The following is a 26,522-nucleotide window of genomic DNA, read 5'->3' on the forward strand; positions in this document are numbered from 1 at the left end:
CACCTTGTCTTAGTGAATGTCTACAACTAAGAAAATATTCCTCTGTGACTGCTGTAGCCTTCTCCTAGGCAATGACTTAGACAAGACACATAAGTTAGAGGAAGTGTACCAGCCCCATAACTCAAAATAAAAACAAAACAAAACAAAACAAAACTGGCTCCAAATACAGCTAAACCTCCAAGAAAGATACTGGTAGAAATGGGAGAAATTCTCTGAGATGAACAACATGGAATTACCTCAATTTCATTCTGAGATTTCTGAATTCTACTGCTGCTCACTTCCTTAGCTTAGAATTGAAATAATCATCCTCACAGATCACTTAGCATAGTTTTCAGCCTTGTGATTTTTGTCCTCAGAGGAAGGAGTAAAAGCATCTTCTGGGCTCTTTAACTTGTCATTGGGGAGCCATGGCTTTGTCGTTGCTCATAGATGTGGGTCACACATCTGTACATAAGCATGGACATAGACTCAACACCTGTAGAATCTATGAGGACCAGACCATACCCCCATGGCAAATCAGATGGCACCATCCTTTCTATGCCTTCCTAGTGCAGTTCAAGACTTCTCTATTTTGGAATCTCAACAAAGCAGGTTTGAGGTAGGAACTTTGATTCTGAATTCATCATAGAACAGCAATAGTGACTGTCTGGGAGTTAAGAAGACACAGTAAGTCCTGCTTTTGGATACACAGTTCTTCCACTATAATAAAAGGCATATAGCTACACTCTCTTAATGTCAAGCCCAAGGCCATCTTCCTTTTAGAAAGTCTGCTTCACCTTCATTGTGTCCTGACTACTGCTGTACCAAAGTCACAAAGAATTTCTCATAGTTCTTCGAGATCAACATGGCATCTCAACTATGGTTTAATTCACAGGGGGACAACAAAGGCAGTTCTGTGTTTGTATCCCTCATGGAATTTTCAATACCTCTACGGAGAATCCAAGTTGAAGCTAAAAATTCCACAAGGTCAGAATTCTCAGAGTCAAATCCTGCTTCTGCTACTTTCTTGCTAAGTAATCTCAAAGTTTATCTCCTCTCTGAGCCAGTTTCTCCATCCTTGAATAGAGACAATAATAATGCATACTGACTGTAAAAGACTATAGCAAAGTTTAGATAAGGGTTAGTGAGAACCAAACAAGTGTCAGTTATTGATGCTGTTTAGACTGAGAGGATTGCAACTCTTGCCTGCTTCCTATTCCATGTGAGATCATTACAGTAGAGTTCATGGAGTATTTACATGAGTCAGAACTATCCCTGACCTGGGTTGTCCACCTGAAGCCCATTCCCCAATGCGCCTTGGAAGTGGATCAAAGATTCTGAGAGGTTAATAAGCAGGGTGAGGAGGAGGTAGGTTATTTGAAGGCAAAATTAAAACATGAAGTCAATAAAAACTAACAACATCCAGATTATTTGTCAAAATATTTGAAATTCTGGATGAGTATCCCTCACCTCTGGGACACCAGTTCTAGAGGCATACAAATACTTTTAATATTCATTTGAGTGAAAATGTGGCTCTAGAATGGTACTGTTAAATAAAAATATAAAGAGAAACACAAATGCAAGCCACACATGACATTTTAAGTTTTACAGTAGCCTCATTAAAAAAGTAAAATCAGGTGAAGCTCATTTTTATTTAACTCACTATATTAAAAACATTATCATTTCAATGTGTAACTGAAAGATTATGAATAAAATATTTTACATAGTTTTTACTGAACTTTTGAAATCTAGTATGTATTTTATACTTACAGCTCATCTCAATTTGGATCAGCCACATTTTAAGGGCTCAGTAGCCACATGTGGTGCCTGGTTGCCATATTGCCAAGTATGACTCTAGAAAAACCGGTTGGATGTTCTCCTCGCCATTGAAATGGAAAAGATTCCCCAGTGATCAGCTCGGTGTTTCCTAAGGTGTGATCTGAGTACTCCTCTATTAGAATTGCCTGAGGGAACTTGTAGAAATGCAGATTTTCATGCTCCCTCTCCAGATCTGTGTATCAGAATCTCTGAGGCAGGGGGAGGGAAGGACCACATCAAATCTGCATTGATATTAAGATCTGCAGGTGATTTTAATGCACTCTAACATTTGGTACCCACTGTTATTATTATTTTTAATTCTGCAGTGATATAAAATTCCCTTCCTTACTCAGGCTCATTCAGAGCTATGTAGATATCTTTAATTTTCATGTGTCAACTGATAGAGACATTTTGTTTGTAGGATATTGTTATTGCATGTAACAAGCTTCGAACATGCTTAGTATACCGTAAGCTGTTAATAAATGCTATGATTACTTTTACGTAGTTCCTTTGATGTATGCCCCCTTAGCACTCTGTACTTCACCTATGATGATACACATCACATTTGTTTTATTGGAAACAAATCAATTAACTCCAAATCAATTTACTGCATGACAACTTTGCTGAATAATCAAATCACCTAAACGAAAGGAGGACAGATAAAATTTGCTGACAGGTCACAATTAAAAAAATGACCAACTTGGAAGTTTCTTATAAATATTATCTGGTCTTAGGGCAGCTGCATGGATGCTATGTGCCTGCACATGTGTGTACAGGTGTGCAGGCTGAGGGATATAGAAGGATGCAAGGGGAAGTGAAACCCCCCCTTGTGCCTCTGAACTTGCCAAATATTGCTTCTAATAACTTCTCAATAAAGTGTATATTAACCTGTTCCCGCAGAGGATGGTTTCAGCAGCTTTTACAGATGTGTTCCTTTGGCCAAGCCTTTTCACAGACCCCTACCCTTATGCCATATGTGTGACCAGCTCTCAAAAGGACTTGGAGTGTGTCCCCAGGTTGACTCTCCATGCCACTAAGATGGTAGCTGGCGTGGTAGAAGGAGCAAGACTTGCTGATGGACCAAGACCCGGCTTCCACCTGCACCTCATAAACACACAAGGCTGCGTACATGCACTCCTTTGAGCAGGGAGCAGCTGGGGAACTTAGACCCTGAAGCTAAAACAACTAGTTCAAAGTGTCTCATAGTTTTCTGAGAATGGCTTATCTTGTTAGGTGATTTTTTAACCACTGATTTTTGGCAGCAGAAAGGCTTTCAGGGAACTGACCTGGACCATAATCTGCTTGTTTAACCCTTCGTCTTCTGGATAAACAAAGTGACACCTGACAAGGTAGGTTCTCCCTTCCTCACTTTATCCCTATACCTAGATCAGTTCCCAGCGCATCTGAGACTCAACATATACCTGCTGTATGAAGGGGATGGACCACATCATATAAGCCTAGTGGAACAATTGTTTAGAGAACTGTTCAGTTCCCATGAGCAGCCTCAAAATTTCCACAACTATGCCCCCAACACACAAATATTAGTTTTCTTGGAGCAAGATAGCACAGCTAAAGAAAGCAGGAGAATTCTATCTGGAGGCAAAGGTCAATGTTGCAAAGTCAAGATAAAAGCAGTACGTGGGGATGGTGTGGTCCAGTGGAAAGAGAGCTTTGGTATCAGATAGACTCCAGTGTGACTATGGGCAAATTACCAAAACTCTCCAGACCTGAACATTTTTTTCAACCTGAAAACAAGAATGATAGTAACATGTACCTCACTGAGCTCTTGTAATAAATTATATATGCATGCCTATACACACACATATAATTAATCATACTTGCTAACACACAGAATTTGCTCAGTAAGTGATAGCAAGTTATTACTATGCTCCAGAGAACTCAGCAAAGCCCATGTGAGGGACAGTGACTGCTAAGATTAAGGGCTTGCTTTCCATAGTGACAAAAAGCCTTAGTCTCCATGGGAATGACCAATACACCCTTGGAGTAAGAAGGAGGGCATGGACCTTTAACACAAAATTCACCTGGTAAATTTCTAATATACAGACATATCCTGTTTGTTCACTTTTCAAAATACAGCCCAAAGGCAACCACTTCTCAGCTCCTTCACAGACATCATCCTGGTGCAGGTCATTGCACCCCTTGCTGAGGAGCTGCAAGAGACTCACAACTAGGGTCCTTTCCCCTGCTTTCACCATATTGCAAACCATTCTTCACAAGGCAGTCTAACACATCAATAAAAAATAAATCAGATCACAGCTGACCTTCCAGTGCCTTCCTAGCACACTTAAAATAAAATTTCAAATAGTTTCTGCAGCCTCCAGGTCCTCATTTGTTCTGACCCCTGGTTATCTTCGCAATATTATTTCTAAACCTCCCCCTGTGCTTGTGTGCTCTAGACACACTGGATATCTTACTGTGCTTGGACACTTCAGGCAGCTTCACCCATGGGGCATTTGCACTTGCCTCCATTCTGCCTGAAGTGCTTTAAATTCCACAATTACTTACCTGGTTCGCAACTTCACTTGATTCAGGTCCCTGCTCAAAGGTTACCTTCTCAGAGAGGCCTACTCTAATCAGTGAATGTAAAGTAGCATCTCATGGTACTTTCCACCCCCTCCTCTGCTGTTTGATTCATTATAGCTATTCTATCACTTTACATGCCAACATATTACATGCTCATCCATCTACATGATTGGAATCTGGTGTGTACTAGAATTAAGGCTCTCTGAAGGAAGGGCTTCTCCTGACTTCTTTCATGCTGTGTCCCGAGGGCTGAAAACAGTTGCTGATACCCAGTGATGACTCAAGACATATGAATCCACTGAAATGAATTTCCAGCTGCTCTGTCAAAATAAGTAAATTGCTTTTCAAACTCCATGCTTATCCAAGATTCATATCTTACTATAACTACAGTCATTAGCCAGTCCTGGAAAAGCTCCAATGAATCACAACATTAGGGAGACCTCGGGTGTCAGTGAAGGGAGAACGATCTTGTCCCTTTGACCATCTCTTGCAAAATTCAACTTGTCAGAGGATCTTGGTGTCATAGTACAAGAGGCAATTGCAGTGTTCAAGGTGGAAGTAATAGATGGGACACCCATGTGAGCATGTCTGGTTGTTTCAGGAACAACCAAAACAAAACGTCTAATAAGATTTTTGGAGCCACTGATTCAAAAAATCAATTTCCTTGTCAATACAGTCTCATAATCTACAAATGCTATGAAATTTTTTTGTTCTATGTGGCTAGTAAAAGCAGAATTGATGTTTTGGTATCCTCTCCAAAAGGTCCACATGAAAATCATTACTTTTACTTTGGGAACTGAAAGAAAAATCCTTCAGTCTTACTGTTGTTACTGTTTGATGATTTTTACCATCTCTATCCAGAGCCCCAAACAAAACTGCCTGGCCAGCTCTGCCCTTATCGGCAGCCATGTAGGAATAATACATCCTTATATGAATTTCAGTTACAATCTTCATCAAGCACTCAAAACTGAGATTTTAAACATCTTTAAATTTCTTCATTCGAAAAGAGAAAAGTTGCCTTTTGTCAATGCTGAAAGTGTCTGTCAAATCCTAAGAAGTGTTTTATATACAGAGGTGAAGCCTCCTGACAGGTGTGATGTTTACAATGTAGGTATCCTGGGTTTTTCCAGCATGTGGGAGATGAGGCCCTGGAAGACTAGACTGAAACCATGAGTTACAACCTTTATGGACTCAGCAGTTCTGATTTTTCACTTTCACTCTATGAGGAGGGTGGACTGGCTGGGAGATAATTTGACTTTTGTTTGATGTGGGTGTCTCCTTTTTCATGCTTGATTCAAAAATCAGAGTTCAAATGGAACCTTATGAAGCATGCAACATATTATTAATATGGCCATCAAAGCAACAGGGATATCTCTCTCAATTTGAAATTTGATCAATAGCAATTCATTAAGAATTTACTGAGTAGCCATCCTAAATTAGATAAGGTAGGTGAAAACAGTCGCTCTGCTCAGGCAAACTTCCATTATCCACAGCCTCTTCTTGGAATATTATGTGTGGACCACTTGCTTACAAGGCAGGGTTTGTTAAGTCACAAGACAAAAAATCAATATCTACCTCTTGGGTTGTAACTGTGCAATGTTTTATCTATGATGTCAGAATATAGCCTAAGACCCACTGGGGAATGCATATAGTTTAACAGGGAAGATAGAGGCTCTGGAGGACCAGCGTATCCACCAATGATGTCTATTACCATTTTAAACCAACTTTCTTCCTCACCCCAAGCAGTTTCCCCTTTAGTTGCATGCTTCATTCTCAAGGTTTTGAAAATGTTAAATGACACTTGTATCCCAGGCTCATTCTCCTGCCATCCACAGCAATGCAACTATCAGTGTTCTCCTATTAGGCATTAGTGAAGTATTATGGATGTCACCACCTCTCATGGGGAGAAGCAGAGACATTTGGGGTTAAGGGCTGAGGAAGACCATTATCCAAAGGGTTTTATAGAAATGAACTAAGATGTGGCTTTAAAATATGAGCATGAATACTCCTTTAGCTCCCCAGGTGAGACTTTAATTCACTAAAAACACTGAGACTGACAATATCAATGAAATAGGTGAAATTTTCTGTAGCCCTGTTTTTTAGAGCAGAGAGGGTTGGGGACATGTTCTTAGTTCGCTGTCCTCCCTTTAGTTCCTTCTCTCCAAAGACTGTAAGTAGGGAGTGAAACAAATATGGCTCTGTTTATGGTCCAATTGATCAAATGTGATGGGTAACTGAAGAATGTCTATTTGCAAGGCTCAGTTTAATGTATACTTTTGAAGGTCATGGCATGCTCAACTCTGTGTGGTTGAACTGCAATGTGCACCCTTTTTGCTAAAAGCACACCTTGGTAAGATCTCTCAGTAATCATTACAGTCATAGTTTAGGCTTAAAAGTTAAATAAATAAATAAATAAATAAATACAAGTCTGTTGTTAGTTAAGGCACTCACCTATCTTGACATTTAATCAAGTAATTCCATGCTAATGAAAGTCCAAATTTAACTGTTCTGAACCATATCAAAGCAAAAAGACAGGCATTATTGTGATGGACACATCATGCAGGTGCAGTTTCCATTTGCCAATTCCCTGATTTCAAAAACAGAAGACTTCATCTCTCTAAGTCCTACTCCTTCTAATATGTCTTAAGAAAAAGGAAATAGAGGATCTTTAACTAATGGAATGAAGATCCCCTTCTTATAAGAGAGATAATAATATTCCCCAATGCCTCCAGCTTTATAGATTTAGTCTTTGGGGGCCTATAATACATACCAGTCATTCCATAAAGATCCCAAATAATTCATATATAAATCTGTGTGAACCCGGACATAATGCATCAAAAAATATAGAAGTCACACATCTGTGTCCCTCATTTCCCCTGCTCAGCATTTTAACATAAGATTTTATTGTGGCTTCATTCAACATAGTCTTACTTTTCTGGATCATGTATTATTAAAACCAAAAATAAAATCTCAAAGTTAGCAAAATGTCTAATGTCTTTTTAGACAGCAGAGAATAAAGACTCCCGCTATACTCCAAAGATATACGAACTTTGTTTTTTTTTAACTAAACTTTCTAGAGTGACCGACTGCAGCATGTGAAGGAAAAGAAAAAAAAAAAGGATACTGAGACGTGGATGGATGCATCAAGAAGTAGCAATGTTTGTTACCTGCAGAGGTGTTACAAGAAATTTCATCTGCTGCAACGAAGACGAACTGATTTCTGGAAGAGAAGATAAAATTCACAATACTGCTCGCTCAGGGGGACATGTGCTGTCTGCCAATTGGTTCGATGTATTCAGATGAGGGAAGGGAAGGGTGCTGCGTTTGAATGGATGTTGCAAGGAATGTGTTGATATATCTTGGACTTAGAGAGTTTAGAAAGATCATGAAATAGGCATGCGGGGACCTCATCAACAAAATCATGGTAACGTCAGAATATGGACCATGTACAAGCTGTTGCACCAGAATATTAATGCTATGTGTTACCAAAATGTCATGCCAGAAGATGTTTCTAAGGCTAGGGCATTTCAAACTGAGCTTATATGAATTTCTATGCTGAACGGAGATTACATTTTTAAAATATAGGCTATTAGAAAAAAATGAGTATATTGCAACAAGTTAGGGAAATCATAAAATTCCAGACTCTATTATTATGAATATAATATCAAAAAACTATTTTTAAAAAAGGCAAGAAAAAGAAATGCTGTCAATTCAGAAGAGAATGTTACATGGTGTCATGTTATGGATAATAATTTCCTCACCAAACTAGGCTTGCTATGTGAAGAAGGTAAGAGAACTCATCAGTTGAAATAAGCCCTGTCTTGCCAAATTATTTTTAATGATGCACTAAAAGAAAATAAAAATGGAAAATGCTATTTTACTTTGATTTAGTAAATCTAAGAAGCTGATAAAACTCTCTTAAGATGTTTTCAACTGTGGCATTTCCACAATGTAGTGCATTCTAATTCAGACGTACAGTTTATTTCTCTAGAAATAAGAACATCTGTGTCAGGCAGATTATACAAATGCCCCAATGAGATTGGCTAGGCTCTTAAATGCCTCAGAAGCAGCAGTATAGAGGCTTCCAGTTCTCATTTGTGATATTTTACTGTGCATGTGGATCATCAAGAACCAAGATAAATGCATCGTTTTGGTCTTAGTTTGATTGGTCTTGTTCAAATGTTTCAATGCTTCAGAAAGAATCTAGTGATTGAACATTTCTTAAAGCATCTTAAGAAAGTTTTACTGTTGCAAGAGGTACACCCTGGAATATAAATAGTGCTACCATTTGAAAATTCACTAGAATTTAACATTCAGTTGAAAATTCTAATCATTTCTGCACCAGTGAAGTCTAAACAAAATTATACATGCTCTGAGAACAGTATTTTTATGTTTCTCTTTCACATAACAAAAGTCACAGCTAAGTTCATTTATTACCTCTCTTAAAACAATAAAAGCTCCTGTCATTGGATTTTTGCTGCCTTTTCACTCTGACTCAAACTTTTTGAGCCTCATCAATATCTGGCATCAAAATTCCAAAGTTTGAGAGCAATAAAATTAATGTTCCTGAAAATGAAGATGTTTTGATTGAATACTGGTTTTGACTTGCTTATATTTGACTTACTCAAGGGGCTGTAAGACATGGGTACCTGAAATTAAAGGTATGATAGTCTTGGGCAGGCCAAAAAAGTGCTTAGAATGACCTCTATTTATAGCAGGCTCCCAAGAAGAATACTGTAACAATAATGGCTATCGGGTTTATCCACAGGGGCAAGCTCTTAGGAATAGCCATTCACTCATCTATGTGAGGTGGTCTCATGAGTAAGGTGGCTCCATCTAGTTCATACTCCCCAATCCTAGAAGACTCTGCTACCTTGCATCCCACGTCTGCATTTTCTCTAAGAAGTGTCCAGCCTGCTAGACATAGGAGAAGAGCCATGGGAGGCAACCAATATAAATAAATGCAAAATGGTAAGTGAACGAATAGGGGAAACTTTTAAAATACAACTTATAAGTATAACTGTAAACCAATTAGGCCTTTTTAAAAAATTGTTCCAGAATTTTACAAAATATGATGGTTGCCCACAGCACTTTTCTTTCTAATATTATATACTTACTCTTAAAAAAAGCCACCATTTCTCCACTTTCCTCTTTCCTTCCATTTTCTTCTTTCTTTCTTTTTGGGTAACTTATGCTTCTTACATCTTTTCACTGACTTTATGATTTCTGAGAAAGTTTCTGAACAAAGGATAATGATTATCCTTTTTAATTACTCACTGTCTCCAAAAGAGTTGCCTCAAATGAGTTCTGACTAGCAAATCAAATCTATATAAAAGCACAGAGTTAGCACCAATAGCAATATTTTAAAGAATATGTGATGAACTCTGAAGCAATGCCAACAAAATTTACAAAAATATTTGTAAAAAAATGGTAGCCATCAAGATGTATCAATTCTGTATGGATTTTTTTAACCACAAAAAGCAATCCCACTACATGCTAGGTTAACCTAACAAAGGTATATGGATGAAAGTATATTTTTTCTGAGATAGAGCTTACCCTAACGTCTCAGAAAAGTGCTCATTAATTCCATGGAGTCAACCTATATGACCACGCCTCCTCCTAAACTTACCCTTTTATCAAGTGATCATACGTTCAATAATTAAGAAATTCCTACTTAACAATAGCCTGATGAGAAGCAGTCCACAGGCCAACAGAAGAATTCAGGTAGAGTTACAAGGGGAGGTTTCATGGTGGTATATATGTCCATTGTTTTACACTGTGTTTATCTGTGGTTCTGTTTCTCTCCCTTGAATTTTAAGACAAACAATCTATCTTAGCCATGAAAGGACTGTCTAGGACCCTCTCTGTGAGATCCTTTACCTTAAATGACCAGAGAGGTGTGGTCAATGACTTAATGATGTACTTGAGAAGTGGTTATCCCCAAAGAAGTTCAGGAACATTAAGTGATCACAGCAATGCAGGTGTGCTCTGGGCAGTGGCGTCACCTCTCAATTTTAGCCTTAGAAAGGAGGCTGGCCTCAGGGACTGCCTCCTTATGCTAATCCTAGCTTGATCTTCACTCTCAACACTGATGTATTGATTTAAATTTCAAAGCAGTTGCACCTGATTTTCAGCCATCTAGTTTGTTCAGTGGTTATAGATGGTCAAGGAAAACTGGCCAAATAGTTCTCAACCTGGGCTGCACCTGGTGAACAACTGGTGTCCTTTTAAAATTTCTAGTTGCCAAGCTACACCCAAGACTGACTAAATGGGGATCTCAATGTGTGGGTCTCAGGCATAAGTACTTTATATTGATCTCCAGATGATTCTAACATGCAACTCAGATTGAGAACCACTTGTCTCATTGAATGGTTCTCACCTTGGCTGCTTTTTAGAGTCATAGGGAGAGGTTAAGAGTGTTAAAGTCAGGACCCTGCTGCTGTGGGTCATGGCTTCATTAGTCTGAGACAGGGTCTGCAAAAGGCAGGAAAATGCTTGGCAGGTGATTCTAATACCAGCCAAAGCTAAGATGCACTGGGTATGGTAAAATGCAGAGTTGAAAGGGAGGTGAATCAGTGTATTTCTTGTAGCTTTTGTTTCTTCTTGCAACTTCACCACCATGCTATCGTCCAGGGCAATATAGCTATCTGGCTGCCAAGGATGCAACCACAAAAACAGCATACCTTCCCCAGGAATGGTTGCCGTACTTTTAGTTTCTGGAGGTCTTCTAGCAGAATGGACTTCAAACCTCAATCCTGAAAGAGAAGCTGGTCTACAGCAGCCATAATGTGATGCTCTCTGTATTTGCTTCCTCCCTTGTTCCACTTGTTCCACCATCTCCCATGGATTTACTCAAAATCATCTTTGCTGGCTATATCCATTATTCCTCTGGGTGTGCATCTAATTCTCTACCATTTTTTTCACCTAGTATTCTTTTCTATGTTCAACCCCTCCCTCTACTCCAGAATTTCTTGAACTTCTCTGAAGAATTACCTAGAATGCTTGTTAAAAATATAGATTCCTTGGTTTTGACCCTGACCACCTGAATCAGGATTTCCAGGAGAGAAGTATGATTATCTGTACATTTAACAAGACCCCAGGCCTGGCTATTGACCTGCTTCAGGGGACACCATCCCCATTCTCCTAAGTGATTGGTGCTTCTGGGAGAGAATCATGGTTCCAAGTAATTCTTACCATGGGGAAATTTGAGAATGCATGCTGAGAAACATCCTGCAAATTCTTTCTCATTTTCATTTCAAAGCCCACCTTTCCCAGGAAGACTGCCTGACACAGGGCAGCTTTGTGGAAGACGGGAGGATTACTAATTTAAAACAATAATAATAAAATGGTAAATTAATGGTAAATCACAAGGGAGAAGGCTACAGTTGTCTCAACTCTTTGAAATGTTAAAACCAAAGAGCCACTAACATTCATGGAACACTCATCAATGACAGGCAGTTTGCCAAGTGTTGTGCCTATGTATTAATTCATTTAATTTTTCTTACAACTCCTCTTACTATCCCCTTCTTTAGAGATGAAGAAATGGAGGCATAGAAAAGTACTTGATGGTACATGAACAAGCTGTTTCGTGGTGGAGGGGAAATCTGATCATAGATGGGTTGGCTTAGTACCCCGACTCTTCTTCATTCTAAGACTCTGCTCAGGGGTACTTACATGGGGGTAGTCAACAATGGGGTCTGACATCCTATGGAGGAACTTCCTACTACTGTTCAGAATCTTCAGTTCTTCTGAGACAAAATAAGAGGCTATCTGGATTCCTCCTTGAATATGATTTAACAGGTTTGAGAGGGAAAATTATATTCTGCTTTAACAACAACTTGGGATGGTGGAATGGCATGGGCCATGACCTTTCTCTCTTTTTTATTTGATTATCAGCCTTCATTATGTTTTACTATAGTTTTCATAGATCAGTCACCTAGAGTCTGGATCTGACACAGCTGATGTTACATTTAAGTTAGCCCTGTGACCTGCCATGTCATTCTTATATCCTACTTTTCTTCTTTAGTTAAATCTCATACCCTTGCAATTTTCTCTCTTTGAAAAACCACCCATAGCTAAATTCTGAGAGTCAAAATAGTAGCTAGCCACTATTGTTGGAAGGGATGAGAGAAGCTAGACATCAAGACACAGGGTAAGCTTCTACAAAGGCAAAGGTAGGGGAGAGGCCAGATCAGAAATTTCTCCCATCAAATAATACTGGTTTTAAGGTTCACTGTTAAAGATTCTGATAATTTGTCCTTCTTTGATTTCTTAGTTCTGTCATGTCATGATTAGTATACACACGTTTGGGGTTGGTATCAATCACTTTTCACAACTTTCTCTTTTTGTCCAATGGTATGAATATTGTTCTAACACACATGTGATTAAAGCCCTCCAAGGCTACCTAAGGGCATACCCCCACAGCCTGAGAAGTTGGTTTTCTGGTCTGGCTGATGGCAGCCAAGATGCCCTAAGATGGCAGTGGGACAAAGATTATTTCCACTTACAGGTTCTGGGGCATTTATTGGTTATAAGGCAGAGGTTTTTAAGCCTATTACAGTAAACAAAATGTTTTTTAAGAAATAAAATGAGAAACACCAGGCTCACTTCCCAATCACTTAAGTCAGAATCTTTGAGGGCAATTCCCAAACACACGTATTCTCACAAAGCCACTCAATTGATCCTAATGTGTTGGCCAAAATTGAGAACTCACCTCTCAGTATAAAAGTATTTTTTTGAATGTTCAAAAAAATATGTGCCATGTCTTTGTAGACAATATAGTTGTCATAGTTGTCTTCTGCTTTTTAAATTAAATTGCACTAGTGTTCATTTCCACAGTTTATAATTACTAATATTTTAATGATTGATAATTGTAGTGTATGCTTTAATATATAATTTATAATTATTATTTTTTATAACAATGCTTCCATTTAGATACATAAAGTTAAGGTGAAAATGCATAATAAGCAGGTATTCTTATTGCTGGAAGGGCTGTATGGAATCCAGCCATGAGTGTTTATTGAATGGTTAAATATAATGCAGAAATAAGGTGCTCTTATTAAAATTCTTATTGCTGGAGTCAAGTTATTCACTTAGTCCTCAGAAGGTTCACGAGGGCCTGCTACATACATGCCAGACACCCAGATAACTCTAAGTGTGATGATATACTTACAGCCTTTGAATCACCATGGAATACTTATATTGGGCTTGGCTGTCCAGAAGCTCATAATCTAATTTGTATTTCAGTTTTTACCCCCTAGAAAAGGGTACCTATTTTGCTTGTGATTAGTATTTTAACCTCCCTCCCCCTACTTAGTTCTAAAAGTCTACTGTAGAATCGTACAAATCCCATTCAGATTCATAGTTTTCCTTGCTCCATTGTTACTTTTAGTTATCTTTACACTATTGTATCAGTGTATTTCAAGAGGCTGTGGCAAATTTAGAATGAGATGGGATGTAAACAAACAAGCAAGCAAACCACAAATAAACAAATAGATTCATTACAGAATCTTCTGTAAAGGTCAATTCTGATCCTTTGCCTTTTAAATGTACTAACATACACTTAAAAACATTTCATTTAGCTGCAGTTCCTTTTGCTAACAATGCATTCAAAAAATGTGTAAATGAAAAGGGAGATAAGTGTTGTGAATCTTTTCACAACTTGAATATTCATCTAAAAATTTCTGGGTTTTGGAAATTTAAATCCAAGTGCATCTGGATTATCTGGAGACCTTGAGAATGGTCCACTTCTGTAACTAGTTTCTCCAATGTTGAACAATATTTCTAGTTCCCACTATACTTTTTTTCTCAGCTAAAATGAAAGGGAACTAACAAGTAAATCTGGAAGCCTGGCCTATCACATACAAGCTGTGTTCCACTACAAAAATCATTTCCCCTTTCTGGGTCTCAATTCCCCATCTGGAAAATGGAAAGAAAAGTAGCACATGCACCTCTTAGATTTTTAATACTGCCATTTTATCTATCTATCTATCTATCTATCTATCTATCTATCTATCTATTCAGACTTCATGGAATCATGCAGAATAGTCTTCTATCCCCATTCAATGAGACCAGATGTTTGTGTTTTTAAGTCCTGGGCTTCCATATTTTTATGGTGAGAGGGGGATAGTACAGATCCTTGTTGTATATTAGTTTGATATGGTTTCATATCCACTTGTTTATGACAAAATATGAAGTTATTTTAAAAGGTAAAGTTGTTTTGATATGAGAATGAAGCAAGCTGAGTCAGAATGTCATCATCTCTTCTGTTGTCACTAAAAAGCACTCAGTAGCTCAGCTGCTGGGGTTTGTCACTGGGGGATTATCAAACAAAACACATGGAAAAATAACTATGGCAAGAGGACATTTAGACTATAAATGCCAAAAGTTTGTGAGCACTATCCAGGAGTGTTAGGTCTGGACAAGGCTACATTTTGCTGATCTAAATAGCTCTCCAAAGACCTTTTGGAAATTACTATTAAAGGCAACTCTTTTATGGGCAGTAGTGAAATACCGTGCAGTGGACCCTCAAAAGAGATCAGCTTGCCAGTCAACACTGGTGCCCTTGTTCCTTAGCAACATGCTCTATCAACAAGGAGCTTTTACATTTGCCCTGGCATTGGACTACAGGTCAGATAAAAGTACATCTCCACTGCATTTGGACTTCATTTCTTCTATTTCCTCTTGCCTGAAACGCAGTATGATTAATCTATCATTGGCTTGAAATTTTTTTTTCTTCATTAGTTTATTAAAAGACATTATCCTATATGCCACTGGCTTGTGAAATTGTTATAATTCTCTCAGTGAACCTGTGTTCAATAAACTACTGGCCAAGAGCATTTTGGCCTCTGAGCATAATTTGCCACAAAACATAACAAGCCTTTTGAGGTTACAGTTCATTTTAAAAGTGGGCTGAGGCCTCCAGGAAAATGAAATCCCTTTTCTGCGTTGTTTGGAACGAGCAGAGAAGAGCACAGAAGGCGTTCCTGATGAGAATGAGCATCTGATATGGGGTTGGAAATGGGTCTGGCACATTCCCTGAACAGCTTATGTGCTTCTCTAGGGAAGCAACATTCATCTGGGGGGTGAAGAATTCCTTGGTTATGGAGGCTGGGGAGAAGCACGGGGTGTCCAGGATGAGGTTCTGGAGGGTGAATAGGCCACAGTGAGGAGGTCTGGGCCCACCTGGAAGTGATGTGTAAATAAAGTGAGTATGATGGTGGACAGTTCTAGCACCTTACTAATCCCCAGGGGATTTAGACAGGCCATTACCACCACAGGCATTGGACTTCTCACCGGTCACAATGAGGAAAGGGCAACATGGGCAGATTTGTTTTTTTGAACAGTAACTATTTGTGGGGCTGATTTTACAGAAATCTAAACCTATGATGGTTTTGGGGCTATGTTTACTGGGCATATAATGGGAGAACTGGCCATTTTTCCTACAAAGCTGATGATACTTGACAGCCTGAGTTTCTCCATGGATGGAAAATACAATTAAAAATCCAGGAGAAGGATGAATAGAACAGGCTATTTGAACTCATGGTTCCTAGTTGCTTCTTCCTCCAGAACTTTTTTGCTCAATCTATTTCCCCCCAAGTTTTATTGAATTATGATTGGCAAATAAAAATTGTATATAATTAGGTTGTACAATGTGTTTTTAAAAGGTGTATACCCTGTAAAATCATTAGCACAAATCAAGTTAATTAACACATGCATCACTTCACATAGTTACCTTTTCTTGTGTGTGGTGAGAATATAAGTTCTACTTTCTTAGCAAATTTCAAGTATAGCTATTTTTATATTCTAGGGTGGAAGTCAAAATTTGAAATAAAAAAAAACTATAGTCAAAATATTCTAACACAGAAAATCTGTTTTTATAGGAAACAGATTTATAGGAAATTATTCATATTTTGACTCAAGATAAAACAAAATACCCTCATAGTTTAGTGGTAGTAGTAGTAGTAGTAATAATAATAATAATATCAATAGTAATAATAATAATAATATCAATAATAACATCCTGAGTGCCATTTAGTGTCAGGTGCTATTAAAGGAGTTTTTTGTTTGTGAACACAATTAATTTTCCCAGCAACCCAATGAGGCAGGCATCTCTCGGTAGGCCAATTAAAGATGAGGAAGTGGATGATCAAATAGGCCAATTAGCTTGCCTATATCTCATGTAGTAAGGAACTGTGCTAAGTTTAGAACGTAGCCCAAATCTGGATCTCTGATCATATTCTGTAGGTAAATAGCAAAGACTTGTTACTGCATATATTAATCAAAGAAGAGGTACAATGAGTATAATAGTTATATTATGTAAACCCACTTCAAATCCTGATTGGGACAATTATAAGTTGTGGTCTGTTGAGTGTGGCATGAGTTCCCAGAATGTTAGTGTTGGGGTGGATCCTAGAGACTGTCCTGTCTAAAAATGACTTGCTCTTTTAAATGAATTTAATTCCTTTGCTTTTGCTTTTACAGTCAATGCTTTCAAAAATAATACACATTCTAAAGTATCTGTCAATTTGCTGTTGAGTTGTTGATAACCCTCTGGATTTTTACCACCTTTCTCAGTTTATAAAGTAATGTTCATTTTCATCTCTTTCTGATTCTAATTGGTATTATGCTTCCCATTTTGCCAATGAGAAAACTGAGGCTCCAAAAGAGAACAAAAATCAAATGGGACATTTCCAGGGTATAGCTTACATTAGTATGAGTCTATTAATCAATGAGAAAATACTAGCATGAAATCATATTCATTACTCATGGGCCTGTGGGGTAAAGAAAATGATTAATTGTGGCCTTATAGTAGTTGAGGAAGAGAATCACAACAGAATAGATTGTGAGGGATGCCTGACCACTGACAACTCTTATTTTCTCATTGAAAATAGGAGAGTAGAGAGAAGATGGTTACAACCCAACAATTTATAAAGACAAATTCTCCCACATTTTGCATGGCTTATACAGGAAGAACCTAGAGTCAACATTATTTACTGCACACTGGGATAAAATTGAAGCTTGCCTTCCAGGATGCTGCTTCTCAAACATCATACAAATCACCCTGGGGTCATGAAAGTGCAGATTCTGATACAGTAGGACTGGGGTGGGACTTGAGATTCTGCATTTCTCACAAACTTCTGGTGAAGCCAATGTCATTGGTCTGGGAACCACATTTTACAGAACTAGCCTCTAAGGACCCTCAAAATGGATGACTCCAATCTTGAAATTTCAGAACAGAGTAAGGTAACCAGTTCTTCCCATGTTGTTGGCTTATTTTGTTTTAAGTTTGAGATAGGGAAACAACTAAAAGAATAGGAGAGTAACTACTCTTTTGAGAAAGCTGTGAGGCTCACATTGACCAGGACACATTTTCAAAGTGTCCCCAGCACTCCCCACCTGGGCTCATCTTCTATTTAATAGAATTAGTCCGCAAACTCTCTCATGAAGTAGAAATGCTGAAGAAAACAAGTCCCTCATCTTGTAATGCAACCTGAAATTTCAAGTTACAATGTTGGACCGTGAAAGGAGCCAGGGGTTAAGAGGATGCTAGAAACATCCAGCAATCTTTGTTTTCTTTCCAAAGGTATTTCAGGCTACTAAAGCAATGGGAATCACTGATGCAGGCGATCAGACATGTGGTCTAATTTTGTAATCTCAGGCCAAAACACCCCCATCTAAATGATTAAGATAATTAAAGGAAAAAGGTGTTTGGTTTTGATTATGTCTCAACAACCCACAATCTACTGAGCTACTCAAACAGTCACACATCACAGTGTAGGAAGAATTAACCAGGAAACAATGACAAAATTGATGAGTTAGTTACTCCCTACAGAGACTTCCTTAAGCTCTCATGTTCCAAACTACCAACTCCCTAAATTCTGATAGTGATCCCTACTCTAAGTGTTTTGCATATTAATTAAATTAGAAATAAATGTACTATGGTTTTGAGGAGATTCGAATTCCAGAGGAATCAATCACTGTGATCCACACCAGGGGAAAAAATCTTGAGAAGTCATCTATTTCTGTGTAATGACTATACATTTGCAGGCATTACATACAAATATGGAAATAACATAGAGGCCACACGTGAATAGAAATCAGCTCTTCTGGGAAAGGATTAAAAGTTCTCTTTGTAAGTATAGTCAGAACTTGCTTTGATAACTTTAAAGGCAGTACTAGAAATTTTTAGTGAAAAGTTCCCTCTTACTCCAAAAGATAGAGTCTATAGTACATCATACAGTGACCCCCTCATCCATCAAAAAAGCAATGAAGTGGAGTGAATTTAATTGTTGTTAACTTCAGGGTGCTTCAGGAGCTAAGTAAGATTCTGGCATGTGTATATTCCCTTCTATTTAACTGGAACACTGTCTTCTATGAGGAAAATTCTTTATTTGAGATGGAAATGCCACTTCCAGATGCCCTTGGGCTTCTGTGCACATATTATCACAGGTTTCTCACCTGCCTATAGGGAGCATCAGGCTTTCTCACCTGCCTCTAAAGCCTTCACAGCTGAAAGGCCTTGATGCCTCTACTTAAAAGATAGTTCTTATTTGCGTTTCTTTGGCCTATCAAGTCAATGATCTGCAACCTGAAAAAATGTGTAATTAGGCCATGACATGACCAAAGGAGTTGTTACATCTTGTCTTGTCACAGGCAAAATCTCTACCCACATGGCTGTGACAGCTTTGGTCTATTGCGTTTGGAATTTTCTTTAATATCTCCCCAACTCCTTGTTGGTCCAGTCTGTTGACTGTTACAGGCTTGGTTTTTTTTTTAACTGCTTCAATTACATATTCATCCAATAGTGCATAACAGTTGTTCAGGAGCCATTATAGATTATGGGCCAAAGGCAATTAGTTCATGAAATAAAAACTTGAGCACTTTTTCTTTTAACATGTATGTATGCACATCTATAAATTTAAGAAAAGAGAGACTCAGGGGATATATTTATCAGTAACAACCATATTACTTTTCAGCATTGAGAGCTTTGTGTCCATAAACACACGTTTCAAAAATCACATTGATGCTGCTATCAAGAGCTATACATTCCCTCCTTCACTCTGTTAGAGTTATCTCAAATGTTATCAAATAAAACCATTGTCAATGTATAGAGCAGATTGGTAGAAAATATACTTATTGCAGTTATGGTAATTTTTTGGTGAATGCTCAGTTCAAATTATTTGACTCATAGGGGAATAGATACTTTATTGATGTTTTGATAGCATGAAATCCAACTTACTTTTTAATCATTAAGTCACATCTTAGTTATGACTATTTGAAGGTGAAAATGTGCTTTTGTCCTGACTTTGTAACAAAAGTAGAAGGAGGTAGAAACAGCCCAGGACCTGAACTAATAAACATTGGATTAGAAGCCCAGTCATCAGACTTCCCAGAACACATATCACCCTGTTTGGACCCACTTCCAGCTGTTCTGGGACAATCCTAGTTGAAGCTTGTCCTGGGGTTATGAACAGTACACCCCTTCTGTGTTGCAGGTGTCCCATCCTGGGTAATCATTTCTATTGTCATCCTAATTCTATAGCTTACCTCATTAGGTTGCATGATCCAATATTTTAAATAGTACCTGACACACAAGAGACACCCCCAAAATTAACTTCAAAATAGAAATCTACATGGTAAAAAAAAAGGAAAGAGGGGTAGGAAAGATAAGACTGCTCACTTTTTAAAAAACCCAGAAACTTGACATACCAAAATCCAAATGTAGAAGAACTGATAAATTAAAAGGCTTATGTAGCCTATACCACCCTACCCTCTAAAATTTTTTCCATAAAAAGACAAAAGCAAAGCAAAAACAAAAACATATTAAAAACAAAATAACAAACATACACATTCCCAGAACTCAGTGGATTAAAAAGAATTAGGTTTGCATATAACCCTATTTCTTATATTTAAAAAGTCTTGTCTATACCATACTCAATTGAGTAGGTTTGGTCACTATTCTACCTGAACTCTTACAATGACTCTAAAAACTATTAAAGTAATAACAGGTCAAAATCTGGAGTTTTAGAGATTTAGGTGCAATTGAAATAACCTAGATATTTTTGGTTTCCTCAAAGCTTATTCTTGATCTCCAGAGTTAAAGATCTTTAATTGACTATCTTTTTTAAAAAATTTTATTTATTTATTTTTAGAGAGGGAAGGGAAGGAGAAAGAGAAAGAGAGAGAAACATCAATGTGCGGTCACTGGGGGTTATGGCCTGCAACCAAGGCGTGTACCCTGGCTGGGAATCAAACTTGAGACACTTTGGTTTGCAGCCCGTGCTCAATCCACTGAGCTATGCCAGCCAGGGCTTTAATTGACTATCTTATGGGAATATGTAAAAATAAAAACAAGAACATGTTATACATTGTCTTTAATGTGCTGGATATTTCATAGATATTGCTGAAAACTTCCAAACTGCTCAGTAAGGTGGAATCAACACACCATGACAGATGAGGTGATCCCTACTGCAAAAAAAAATTACTTCTCAAGGTTGCTCTACTAAGATGCAAAAGAGTCTAGTGATTAAAGGCTTAGACTTGAACTTTCAAGCTGAGCTGGGCAACTTCTTCAACTTTTCCAAGCTTGCCTTCCCCATCTGTAAAATGGAGGTGACTATATCCATCTTACAGGGTTGGTGTGTCTGTTCAATGACACTGTATTTGTAAAGCACTTAGAACAGTATTTGTCACCTCATAAAGACTCCATGAATAGCCATTGGTATCATTGCTATCATCATAATATTGTTATCCTTATTACAGAGAGATGATTTGAATCAACGTTTGGTTCATCTACTACATCAAACCTCACCTCCTGGTGTGGTACTTCAGGAAGTCTTAATCCATTGTGCAAATAATAAAGCCCTTTTTTCCACCTAATGAACATTAACAGGAGCACTGTCATGTATACTGAAAATTATATTAAAGAAATTTATTTTCATCTTGTAATGGAAAACTCACAAACAATATGTGTTTCTTTCTAGTTATCCTCAAGCTGTCTAGAATAATTGGTTTCACTCTCTCTTCCTGAGTGAACTTTAAATTAAAAAAGAATAAGAATATAAATAAAATTAGGAATATGTTACATACTTAAGTATTATATATACTATTATATAAATATATGTGTATATTTTAACCCAGTGTTCTAATAAAGAACTGGATGCATTTTTCTAGGCACTGAGCTACAAAAGAACATAAATAAAGACTCGTTTCTCCTTCTTCCTATTACAACTTAACAGAGCATCTTTTTTAAAATTGCAGAACCCAGGTAAGCTCATTGGGATGAGTGGAAACAGCAGAAAAGGTAAAAAACTCAAACAAACAACAACTTCAATAATTCACAATCAAAGAAGGTACAGAATAGTATCTACTATTTGCTACCAAGTTTTGGTTATGATCTGAATTCCAAATGGCTTCCTCTTGCTTTGGATCCTTGTCCCAACTGGGGAGATGGCACGGAATATGCTTCTGTCCTCTCTGAAGCTCCATGAACTAAGCCCTCAGTTTCTTGTTTATCTGAGAATACCATCCTTGGCATCACCCAGTTTTACAATGTTATCACTCTGTTTTTCCAACACTGATGTCTCAAAAAAAAGATGGAAAATGTAAATAAAATAGAGAGGTTACCATTGAGTTGCCAGCTTTTATTTTGCCAAGTAAGAATAGTAAAAACAAAACTGGATGAGAAAAAAAAAGCTACTACTTGCTGTTGTCATCATTTCGTTTAAAGACAAACAAACAAAAAGCTATTTTTAACAGCATATAAGCAAGAAGCCTGGATAAAGCCTGACCACTCCCAGACAAGTTCACAGCCATTTACATGGTCCGTGTTCTTTTCCTGTCCTGGTAAACCTGTGATATATCATCAGAGGCAGCCATCAGGTATTTGAACTAGTCTTGGAGACAGTGCTTTAAACAAAGCACAGGGAGACAATCTTGAGATCTCTCCTTGCACACATCACAGAGAATAGGTGACTTACTACTGCTTTTTGACCAGAAATAGTTTCAACCTTATGGAACAATGAGAATTCTCTCCTTTGTCTTCTTTGCATTGTCTGCCCTCATTAAGGGAGACATATTATCCACAGATAAAGCTTTCTGTATTCTGCCCCACAATAAGAAAAAGCAAAATTGTTAAGTCCCTAAACACAATAATATTTTTTAAATTACCCTTTGTACCAAAAGCCCCCTGTAAAATAGTGAATTACTTTTTCTATTCATGATGATCAGATGCTTTATAGGCTGACAATTTCTTAGTTTTTAGTCTATATCATTTGATAAGTACTCCAAATCACATGATATATTATTTTAAATGCAATCATCAGCCTTATTTTAATGGTGGCTTCTCTCTATTACTTCATCTGAATTCAAGAAGTAAAAAGTTCTCAAATACAGAGGAAGTAGTCTGTGCTCAAGAAAAATAAACTCAAATCCTTTTACTTGTTCAGTTCAGATTGAATTTAGGTTGTACATATGGCTTTAATTCTATTTCTTGTAGTTAAGCTTGTGATAAAATACTATAAGAATATAGAGATATGGTCTTTTGCTATCTGTTTTCCTCCCTTCCTCCCTTCCTCCCTTCCTTCCTTCCTTCCTTCCTTCCTTCCTTCCTTCCTTCCTTCCTTCCTTCCTTCTTCTTCCCTTCCTTCTTTCTTTCTGTTTATCCACCTGACCACCTATATATCTGTGTATCAATTTATCTATCATCTACCTCTCCATCCATCTATTTTTCTATCCATCCATTTATCTATCCACTCATGTGTGTATGTATGTATATATGTATCTATATATCTCTATCACCTATATAATTTTAAATAGCAGACCAGCTTCTCCATGACCCCAAAGGCATGCCTAGTTATTGCTATTGAGTTTTAAAAAAGAACTACTAAAATACAGGGTCAGGCACAAATAACACTTCTTTTTTATTACAAAATCTTTTATCACAAAACCATAAGCATGTAATTCTGTAACATAACAATGTCATACTCAAGCTTACCATATGACATTTTAGGTGAAATTTTCAAATTAAAACTATAAATTATTACTTTACCAACCACACTCAAGCAGGCCAGACCTGCCAGACCCTGTATTTCTTAAATAGAAACTTTTTTTATAGGTTATGAGTATAAGCATTAAATAATGTTGTAGCATGTAGCTTGTGACTACTACTTGAATTTGACCAGTCATGGCCTCCTTGTATTAAGATTTACCTAGATAGTTTAATGAGTCCTTCCCGAGGTCCTAAAGCACAAGTTTGTATATGTGTGTTACATATATGTATGTCAATGTACATATGCATGCATGGATATACAAATACATTTCAAATGCAAAGAGCAAGATAATTGATATTATGCCATTTAGTTAGATGTTTATTAAGTTGAGCTACATGAAATTGCCATTATTCCACCATGTTTGTCATATAAAATAGCAATTTCATATGGTACAGTCTAATACTGCCAATAAAACTTTAAGGTCTCAAGAAACAAACAAACAAAAGGGGGTAAAAAATAAACAAATCCCAGTTGCTTGTTGCCTCTTTTGCTCCGCCTAGGGTCATCTGTGCTGCCAGGGACATATGTATAAAGCTGCTGACTTTCTGGGATTTTAAAGGAAATAATGTCTGACATGAAAGAAGAAATGGTCCCTGGTAACTGTCAGTACAATGGGATCATTATGAAATTTCTGAGTGAACAGCTTTGTATTACTTTCTTCTTGAACTGATCTGTATCTAATTCCCTTCTGTCTTAATGTGGAAGAATATTCTCATGCTCTGGTTGTTAGATGTTAGAATGTCAGCAAGCAGGACAAGCGTGACATATGTCTGCCTTTCTGGAGAGATATCATTTTCATCCAAGCTATGTACATACCATATGTATTTCCCCAAATATTTGTGGCATCATTCATTGAACAGTGAATCTCCATCCTCCTCCCCACCTTCTAGTTTTGGTGCCCAAAGATGCAACAACCATCAAGTCATTATACACAAAGAAACCAAGAGCCAATCCGTAAAGAGAAGCCTGCCCCCAGGCTTAATTCAAGCAAGCCATTCATTGAGCTAATGTGATGATGGACCTGTCAAATCCAGAACGCATCACGGACACATCAGCAACACCAGGTGGCATGCAATGACCAGATGACCATCGGCCCCACTGCCATGCTTTCATTGGTTCAAGCTCAGAAAACAACCTCCTTTGAGAGTTTGGACAGTTGGCTTTTCATAAATTAAAGTGAGATTATAAATAAAGATTTGGTGACATCAAGTGCTTACCAAATGTTTCCTAAATGCCAAGGAAAGATGTTTGCCTACTCCCATTAAATGCATCAAAAGAGACTATAAAATTACCTAGTCAGTCAGGTCTTTTACTTTTGGGGAAATCTCTGCCCACACCAGATGGTCTTCATTCTGGATGTCAGCATTCAGAAACTCTCAGGGTGCTCCAAGATAACCAGCATGGGATAGTTTAACCAAGAAAAGGATGGGCAAAGAGTCCCAAGTTGCCCATCAAGGTCCTTCTGGGCAATCCTGAAGTTATCTGAGTTCAATATTTTCCAAAGGTCCCTGAATCCCTAATTTGATGAGAGCTTAATTTGTGCTTATAAAAAGTAAAATTCTACTAACTGGGTACACCAAACTTCTGTCACTTTCAAGACATCTGAAGAGTGGTTCATGATGACAGGGAATGTTTGTTGCAATTTCTCTTTTGATCAGGTTGACAACCATGGATGTCACCTAAACATTCTCATTCCTGCTGGTTTTACTTCCTATGTTGGAAGAGTATCTTTGAGTTAAGAAGTTTTTCTCTTTATCTTTCAGAGAATAGGAACTGAGAATATTATACAACTGCCCTAGGATAAATTCTAGATATTTGGCATCTTCAGCCTAGATTCAAAACCAATGCTGACAATTTCACATTTTCCCTCAAATATGTGTCTTCTAAAAAAGGGTCTTCCTTCTTTTACCTGCTTCCTAAAAGTAAAAGGAAGGACCATCATTTCATAAATATACTTTATAAATTAAACCAGAAATATCATTTTAAAGATTGCTTTCTGGTAATTTATCTATTACTGCATTTACCTCAATGCAATATTTCCATATGTGGCAAGTACCATGTTTATAATAAAGTTAAATAGGGGTGGTAATCAATTCCCATAGCAACCAAGAAAACCTAATGTACAAATTTCTTTAATAAACAGCAAGAGGCCAATTACATGGACAAGACTGTATTTAGTTGGTTTCTTTAACTGAAACTATCACGCTCAAGTGGGAATTGCAGTTATTCAAAATTTACCAATACAAAAATGAGGGCAATTTTTCAGTAGGACATGTTGCCAATTAGAATCTTAATAAAATTAAAATAACATATTTTATACATGTATCTGCATATATGGTACCCCAGATGCAACAAAATTTTAACTTAATTTTTAGATGAATGCAAATGGAGATGGCCAGGCCCTCAAGTAACTCTATCTAAGAATAGGGTTAAACATTATTCATTTTTTTTCAAATGTCTAGATTGGCCTTATTGAAGAAAGCAATTTAAATTAGATCTTTGTAATTAACCTTGTTTTTAACTTGGGGGTAGATGTACTTATACTGAGAAGCAACAACTAAACCCAAAAATATATATCTGTTTAAGATTCTTATAATTACATAGCAGGCTAAAGTTACTATGATTATAATTACATACAAAGTGGGTATTTGAGAATTTAACATCTAGAGATATTTTCATAAATAATTAAGGATTGTTGATAAACCACATTACAATGGATACTTTGTGAATTTTCTGTGAGCAGGATTTAATAGGATTAGCCTTTTCATTTGTAGAATGATCTTGAGTATTTCAAAATGGTCAAAGTGTACTGAAAATAGCAACTTACATATTTCATACTTTTACAACTGATTATTGGGTAACTGCATAACTTATATATTTAGAACTGAATTTTGACAATTGTTTGGATTTCTTTGGAGGCTACCTCCAGCCTTGAGACCTTGTTGTAGATGTTTATAAGAATATAGTAATAATACCTGCATACAACCAAACAGTAGCTCTCAATTCTATCTTGCCAAAGAGCCATTTATTACAAGTTTACTCATGGAGTTTTCAAAGTGCAGCTTTTAGGGTTCAGCAATTTATTTTGCTTTATTATACTTCAGAAGAATTCTGTAGCTACAGTGAGCT

The 26,522-nt window shown here is 37.3% G+C and overlaps 1 protein-coding gene across 17 annotated transcripts in view; it reads right to left on the bottom strand.

Moving 5' to 3' along the window:
- Positions 1 to 26,522, bottom strand: part of RBFOX1 (RNA binding fox-1 homolog 1) — a 1,503,477-nt gene that overhangs the window by 7,656 nt on the left and 1,469,299 nt on the right. For 12 of the 17 annotated variants that reach the window (XM_045820717.1, XM_045820720.1, XM_045820707.1 and 9 more), the window contains one exon: positions 7,509 to 7,561. The exons of the other annotated variants lie outside the window; for them this stretch is intronic. In XM_045820717.1, coding sequence (XP_045676673.1) covers positions 7,509 to 7,561 — 53 coding nt within the window. The remainder of the gene's footprint in view (positions 1 to 7,508; positions 7,562 to 26,522) is intronic. 17 annotated transcript variants of the gene reach the window in all.

Source organism: Phyllostomus hastatus, unplaced genomic scaffold (assembly GCF_019186645.2).
Source record: "Phyllostomus hastatus isolate PE091 unplaced genomic scaffold, TTU_PhHast_1.1 phas_scaffold_442, whole genome shotgun sequence".
Taxonomy (NCBI): domain Eukaryota; kingdom Metazoa; phylum Chordata; class Mammalia; order Chiroptera; family Phyllostomidae; genus Phyllostomus; species Phyllostomus hastatus.